Source organism: Cornus florida, unplaced genomic scaffold, assembly GCF_030987335.1.
Source record: "Cornus florida cultivar Cherokee Brave unplaced genomic scaffold, ASM3098733v1 CherokeeBrave_3.0.0_Hap2_Chr01, whole genome shotgun sequence".
Classification (NCBI taxonomy): Eukaryota; Viridiplantae; Streptophyta; class Magnoliopsida; order Cornales; family Cornaceae; genus Cornus; species Cornus florida.
In genome coordinates, this window is record NW_026775571.1 from 88,627,689 (window position 1) to 88,635,976 (window position 8,288).

At 31.6% G+C, this 8,288-nt stretch overlaps 1 protein-coding gene across 2 annotated transcripts; it reads right to left on the reverse strand.

Moving 5' to 3' along the window:
* Positions 1-1,280: 1,280 nt before the first annotated feature.
* On the reverse strand, positions 1,281-8,049 carry LOC132305123 (NAC domain-containing protein 73-like). Of its 2 annotated transcripts, XM_059802805.1 has the most exons (4): positions 7,965-8,049; positions 7,550-7,769; positions 7,187-7,379; positions 1,281-2,121 (listed from the first exon to the last, which is right to left on the reverse strand). In XM_059802805.1, the coding sequence occupies exons 2-4, from the start codon at positions 7,697-7,699 to the stop codon at positions 1,568-1,570; spliced, it is 897 nt and encodes a 298-aa protein (XP_059658788.1). In that variant the 5' UTR covers positions 7,700-7,769; positions 7,965-8,049; the 3' UTR covers positions 1,281-1,567. The 2 variants fall into 2 exon arrangements, with proteins under 2 accessions (XP_059658788.1, XP_059658795.1); XM_059802812.1 differs by lacking the exon at positions 7,965-8,049 and having other exon boundaries at positions 7,550-7,906.
* Between the last annotated feature and the right edge of the window lie 239 nt (positions 8,050-8,288).

Below are 8,288 nucleotides of genomic sequence, written 5' to 3' on the forward strand. Positions count from 1 at the left end.
ATATATCACGTATGAATTGCATATAGCATCAACATATTTTCCTAACACGTTTAAAAAATTAACTTCCATAGTTCTAAAATCTATATAATTAGTCAATTATTTCAAAACCCTAAAATCTCAAATAAATTTATATTTGGATACTGAACTATACCGATACATAATCAATGTTTAAGATTTGTAATTTTAGTGAAAATGAATAGAATAAAATATTTTTGTATATAATATATTGTTATATATATATTTGGATACTAAACTGTAATTTGTATATATATTTTTGTATATATATAATGTATAATTGTATGTTGTATAAAGATTTGTAATTTTACTGAAAAAGAATGGAATAAAATATTTTTATATATAATATATTGTTATACCAAATATACTAAACTGTGATATATTTTTTTATTTAAGATTTGTATATATATAATATATAAGTGTACGTTGTATTGAGATTTGAAATTTTACTGAAAATGAATGGAATAATATATTTTTGTATATAATATATTTGTGTATATAAGATTTGTGTAATATTTGTATATATATTTTTGTATATATATAATGTATAAGTATACATTGGAGATCTGCTGTATTAATACATGTGGTAAAAAAAGAGTGCATCAGTAATTTTGTTAAGTGTGTTGTTGACTGGGTGCTGAGTTGGTTTGTGTCAGGCGCTGATGTGGCAAAAAGGGCTGAGGTGGTTTGCTCTCAGCCCTTGGATTCTCACTGGATTCTGTTCAGTAAGGGATACAGCACTGGAGCAGATTTGAATCCTATATATTTATATATATAGCTTCAAAAATGGGCTTCTTCCGTAAGCTAAGCAAAGAACTTCTCTTGTAAGCTAGATAGCAAGCTTCCTTTGTAAGATAAGTAATGAGCTTCTTCTATAAGCTAAGTAAGGAACTTCTCTAGTAAGCTAATATTTGGAATAAATACAAGTGGACCCCACTTATATATATATATATATATATATATATATATATAACAATTTCTTTGTTCCTTCCGAAATGTCTCATTCCATTAACACCTCAATGACACTAATTTTCGTGAGCATATCAATGACATTTTATTTTGATAAAAATGCCATGATGGCACAACAAAAATGCGAACAAGTCTCGAGAAACATTGTAACTTAAAGATAAAATTAAAACCCTACAAGTCATGGAAATTTACTATAAATTACTGTTTTTTTTTCCTAGTAAAGATAAAAAATATTATTCATCAAGAAAAAAAAAAAAAAATACAATATGTTTGAACCTCAGAAGGTGTCCTCTGTGTCCTCATCAATAAGAAAATCATAAATAACATGAGCAGCTAAGAGAAGTTACTCAATCCCTGTTCATACATTTCTACAAATATCTCTCTCAGTGAACTAGCTAACTTCAACACACCTACACACACTCCATACACTCACTAAACTTAACACACACACACACACACAAGAACTCTCCATATAAATTGGTTACGTAGTTAAACTAATTTAATCTGAGTCTAAACTTAAACTGACTAAATATTTCACACCAACAACAAAACTAAAAAAATATATCAGTTCTTGTCTATAAATTCACTGTTTGGGCAGATAAATGAATGAAGAGTCATGACCTTGAACAACCAAATTTGGAATCAACTGAGGTGGGCTCTCTCTAATTTGCTTCCCAACGTTGTAAGAGAGAAAAGGATTGTAATAATCCACAAATTCCTTGTTCATGATCATAAGACTATCATGCTCACTTTGGCTGTTATTTGATGATCTTTTCTTAACTGATTCTTTAGTACTACTCAAACTGCATTGTCTAGGCTGTGTTTGGTAGAAAACCTTTGAAACCACCATCTCCCCATCTCTCTCTTCTTCATTGTTGCCGAGATGGTACTGGTGCATTACCCAGCTCGTCTTCTCGGGCTTCCTTTGCCTGCCGTAGTTGGAATAGAGCACTAGTATCTTCTTAAACCCTCTCACTGCTCCGTCGATGAGAATTGCCCTAGTTTTGCCTGTTTTATGCCATCTTGTCTCGCCACTATCGGCATCCGTGTCCACCTTTCTTCGCTTCCTAGTCCCGGTTGTGTATGCCTTTGAAGGCCTGTGAAAGAAGTGACGGACTTGGCCATCTTTGGTCACACCTGCATTATCAGATTAAGCACGATAAGAAGCACTTTTTTTTTTTTCTTTGGCAAGAAAATTCACACATCCGTTTGTGATTTTTCCAAAAGGAGGCTTAAACGCTAATCTTTTACTCTGAGCTAGAGGTAGAGAAAATACCATTATACTACGATCTTTGATGATATTAAGAAGCACATTCATCATAGTTAAGAAATATATATGTCAAAAGAAGTGCCTTTAGTAGGATAAAAGTTAGCATATTATGATGAACTAAAACATTATAATATATAATCAGATGGAAATAATATATGAACAAGCATGTCATTCTTCTGGAAAAGTCCATAGTGTAACTCTCCAAGATACCTATATAGGGGAATATTTTCTATTCATTAGTTCACATGGGGATATCTGGGTCAATAACCAAGGTTAATTTTGTCTAGTATAGTTTGGGAATGTAGAGTTTGGTTGTGTTCCCTCATGGAAGAGGTTAAAAATTTTGGAAACAAGTTAGCATATTATGATGAACTAAAACATTATAATATATAATCAGATGGAAATAATATATGAACAAGCATGTCATTCTTCTGGAAAAGTCCATAGTGTAACTCTCCAAGATAGGTACATAGGGGAATATTTTCTAGTCATCAGTTCACATGGGTATATCTGGGTCAATAACCAAGGTTAATTTTGTCTAGTATAGTTTGGGAATGTAGACTTTGGTTGTGTTCCCTCATGGAAGAGGTTAAAAATTTTGGAAACCAATTTTTGGGGCAACATATATAAAAATGGAAGACATGACAAGAATATTTTTAGTGAGAACATGGATCTTTAATGCTACAATGCTCGATTAATTTTTTGTGCGATTCTAATAGATAGTGTTCAACAATTTTTATTTAATAGTAATAGATAAGACAGACTATCTCTCTTTGAAAAGTGTTTATCTCAATAATTGTCACATCAGTCAGTAATAAAAATCGACTGCGAATTATATCAAATTTCTATAAATAAATAGTAGTTGTAGTATTTAGTAGATTATTTTTATTCATCAATAAGAAAATTATTTTATCTTCGCTAAACTTTGTCAATTCAGGGTTGTTTCATTGTTACTTTCATCAACTATAACTTAATTGTCTCTCTTTTTCGAGTTTGCATGCAACAAATTAATTTTTGTTTGTATATATAACATTGCTTCTTTTCTAGAAATTATAGAAGTGCATTATGAAATGACTCTTTAATCTGATCCCCTAACTCACTCACAATGTGGCTTTTATTGGGTATAATTTGGAAAATTTGGAAAATAGTGCAGTATTATCCAGTTGGGGAAGTATAAAATACTAAATATATAATCAACCATTAACACCTTCTATGGGCATCTAAGAAGCATAGTTTAATTATATAACAAAGCATGCTCTTTATATTATGTTTTGGGGGGTATATGTGCATTGTTTTTTGGGAGACATTTTTATTTTTAAGAGTCTTTGTGTGATTATCTTTTTGAACAGATTGTGGCACAATCTTTTGCCAAGACTGAGTATATTTTAGCATCATTGTTGACAACTTCACAAGCAACATGGCTAAAGAGAATTTTAAAAGATGTTGGTGAGAAGCAAGTAAAAATTACTCCAATTTTGTACAACAAAAAATCTGCTATATTGCTATGACAAAGAGTCTCGTCTACCATGCTCATATAATAATATTATATAAGTAGAAGAAATAACAAGAATACTTTTGTTCAAGTTCTATATATCTTTCTCCACAAAACTGCATCTCTTGGACTGCTGACAACATTAGGCTAAAGCTCACCTCATGTTCTATCAAGTATATATAGCAGAGTAGCTACACATTGCAGCCACTTGCGAGCTTCCAAGCAGCTTCGTCAGACCTCCAAGGAAGCAACCTGACAGAATGTAATTCCACTTGTAGCAGGAACTTTCATAGTTCCTCGTCATCTTATACAGCTATCTTTAGTTGTAGAGTTGCTTCACAATGCAATATTGTATTTTCTTAGGATACTTAGCCTGGATGATTTATACTCTGTTTGGTAGAAAGGAAAGAGGAGAAGGAGATAGGAAGGAAGAAACAAACTTCCTTCTTTTGGTAGAGAGGAGGGAAGGAGAGAAGTGATAAGAGGATGGATGAGTCACCATTTCTCCTTCACAAATTTTCATCCCTCCAAATATGCACGAAGGTGTCAAAGAAAAAAGACAAGTCTATTATAAAAGATTTTAAATTACAAAACTTTCCTTATAATTAATTAACATAGTATCTTCTATTCTCTCATAACAAGTATAACAAGGTATTATCTCTTTCTCTTCTCTTCCATCCATCCAAACAAAATGAGGGAATAACATAATCTCTTCCCTAAGAATATCCCATTCATCTTTTTTTTCTTTTTTTTTCATCTAACCAAACAAAAAGAGAGAATGCCACAATCTCTTCCTTATGAATGTCCCATTCAACTTTTCTTCTCATGTTTCTATTAAATTTTATTTCTTCCTACCAAACAAAGCATTGGTGTGATCTCTGAAACATTGTATTTTCTTCTTGGCTGTACTCTCTTGCAGCCTTGTTTGTTTGTACCACTTTTATCTATACAACTGACTTACCTAACCAAAAATTATATATCTGCGTAGATATGTATATATTTCTAACGAAACATCTTTTTATTGTCTATTCTAATTGGGCATCTTCCATTGCCTATATAAATAGTGTGAGATATATATATACTTTGGGGGAGATTGTGAGATATATATACTTTGTAATTGGCTAATTTAGTTGTCAAAACAAGTCCGATCGAGTTGTAATATTTTGGTTCAGAATTTCAAGATTGAAGATCGGATGCGAAATTGAAGGAGTTCAAGTGTTCATACTCTAATACACTTCGCGATAATGAGAACAATGCTTTAAAAATGTATGTAAGTGTGTGAGAATACTTAGGAAGTTTTGGAAGTTTTGAAGATTTGTTTTTGTTCATTGGGAACCAGTAGTCAACTGTTGTTTTCGAAGGAATCTTCATTGTCCTTTGGGAACAGTAGCCAATCCCTCTACTGGTTTCAGAATTACGTCGGATTAGGTTCTGTTCATCCTGAACCGGTTAGCCAACTCTAGTACTGGTTCAAGGCTTTTGATTTGTTTTGGTAACTTCAGTTTCCTGATATGTTTTGATTCCTATTTAGTCTAGACTTCCTTCCAAAATCTTATGCACGAATTTACCTTATTTTCGAAGCATATCTAGGTTTCTAAAAGTCTATAAAAACATGTTTTCTCAATTAGGATTTCACGGCTTTTTGCATACAAAATTCAGATTTAATTGAGAACTATCTTTATGAGATTTTTATTTAGAAAATCAATCTGATTTTTCTGATTTTATTTTTGAGAGCACACACATAAACACAAGAGTGATTTAAGAGTGTTGTTCTCTATCTCATCGGAATTGAGCATAATTGAAGATTCAGAGATTCCGAAAAGCAGAATTAATTTATTTTTCATCAAATTCAGATTATTGAAGAAAAGGGGTGAAGCGATCACACTTTTAAAGGGTCAAAGCATTCGTAGAGTGTTGTTTGATCTACCTGCAACTCTTCTACAAAAATCAAGAGTAAGCCTGAGGTCAAGAGCTATTGGACGGGGAATCGCAAAGTCAGGAATTGTCAGCGATTGGTATTTGCTAGAACGATAGGGTGTGAGCCTAAGTCAAAGTTCAGTATACTTTACTTCAAACATAGTAGATCGTTTTGCTCTGGACTGCACAGTCCACGAGATTTTTTCCACAACAATTGGTATATTCTACTAATTAGAGTTTCCTCGCTAAAAATCCTAATGTCATTTCTCAAACTTTATTTACTTTACTTGCACTTTATTTTTCCTTTGTGGGTTTGATTTTAGTTTTATTTCGGTAAAATAAAAAAAGTAAAAATTGATTAAAGAAACAAGTAAAACATATTCACCATCTTTCTAGGATAATTATCCATATTATTTTCCACAACTTTTTTCGCTGCATACAACTCACAAATAACACTACTTCCGTCTCATATTAGATGTTAATTTTGGCTCTCAATTTTTTTGTGAGTCAAAGTTCCCGAAGTGGACATCTAATATGGGACAAAGGTAGTATATAAGTATATGAACGAAATATAGCTAAAAATGACCTCAAATGACTCAAAGGTAAAATGTGGTAGTGAGTTAAAGTTTTTGAAGGAACATCTAATACGGGACAGAGGGGATAGTTACAGTATTTCTCATATTATTTTTTCATCAATTCGAAAATAATTTTCTCTCTAGTAAACATTCATAATTTAAGGTTCATCAACTAGGTCTTAATTGTCATTCTTTTTCAGTTTTGCATATATGCAAAAAAAATTAATTTTTGCTTGTACATTTGTCATTTCTTCTTCTCTACAAATTATAGAAGCTAGTGCATTATAAACTGGATATTATATAGTAGAACTTGATGATATGGGGTTAAGTCTTGGAACAACAAGATGCATACCCTAACTAGCTTGTTATAGGCCATTGGAGAAAGATTATTATGAGTGTTTTTAAATGCCCTAGCTAGGCAATTTTAGTGTTAATTAATTAGCAGTCCTCATCATTGATCAATTAAATCAAACTATCTTAAACTAATTGGTTATGACAGTTGAGGATACTAATTTGTATATACCTTCTTCTTCTTTTTCATTCAAATAATAATAATAATAATCAAGAATAGAAACTAGTATAACACGTACTTGTGAAAAAGAAAGGCTGGAGGAAGTTTCTGCTTTCTAATTTTGGCTCCCATCCAAATTATCATCCACTAATTCCAACCTTTTGGTTATCAATTTACTTATAAGAATGATGAGAAATGCAGATCAGGCAATCATTCTTATTTATTTATTATTATTATTATTTTTTTTTTTTTATTGTATTAACCATATCAATTCCTTGAACCCTTGTCACATCAAGAATATTATGAGCATATATGTTTCCATATAATATAAGTTTTGCCCAATATTGCAACTGATCTAATTAAATAAAAAGGTTAGATGCATGAATTGAAACACACACGGTACACACAATTAAATAAAGGGGGTAATTGAAGATCACCTGGTAGCTTCTCTGGGTGAGTGTAACAAATTCCATTCTCTCCCTCCAGTATAGGAATAAATTCATGGATAAGAGGATGAAGCTTGTGGGCATCAGAAGACAACACCTTCGCCTCTAAATGCTCAATAATTTCTTGGTCCGACGGATCGAACTTCACTCCGGCTGGTAGCCCCGGCAACTCATGTATCCTCTCCTATATAATTCAAAAAAAAAGAATTAACTAACAATTTTATAAGAAACATAATTACAAAAAAAAAAAAATTATATATCTATATATGAAGCATTTAAACAATATGCACATCTTCATATATATATACATATATATATATATATATATATATATATATATATATATATACAGACCTGATCTATTAGTTCTATGTTAAAGCCACACGAAGGGCATGTTATGGTACGAATTTTATGGACTTTTGAGTCAATAATAGAGTTTTCTTTAGAAGAAGGTGAGATTATTTGGATGCCACTTTCATCTCTGGAATCACTGGACCATGTCATCTCTCTTGCATTCAAAAGTAGCTTTCTCTCTCCTCTTTCCTCTAGCTATGTCTGCAAACTCGGCCAAGATCTAACAAGATAGATAGAGAAACAAAATAAGAAAAGCACATACGTACATACATACATACATATATATGTATATATATATCCAAACACATATGCATAAAGAAAAAAGCAAGGTTCCCTATTAGTATAAAAGCATGTTTTCGGTTAACCAAATCTGTTCTTCTTATTCTTGATATTCTAAAGGAATTGAATTCCCCACCTTTTGTTCAGTCTTGTGTATTTGGTTGAACAGTATTTTGTTAAGTTCATTCCTTATATATATAGAGAGATAGAGGTTACATACATTTTCCTTATATATCCTTGAAATAAAAAAATAGCCAGACTATCTTATTTCTAGAAAAATAAAAGTTTGCTTAGTCCCCAAGTTGGGTTTTATTCATGTGTATATATGCACATGTAAGAGAATATATGCAACTACTATTTTTAATTGGGTTGCTTTTTTACTGTGATAAGGAAGGTTGTAATTCTTTTTCACTCTCATTAAAGAAATGAGCAATACAAGTTATTTCACATGTGGTCCAAT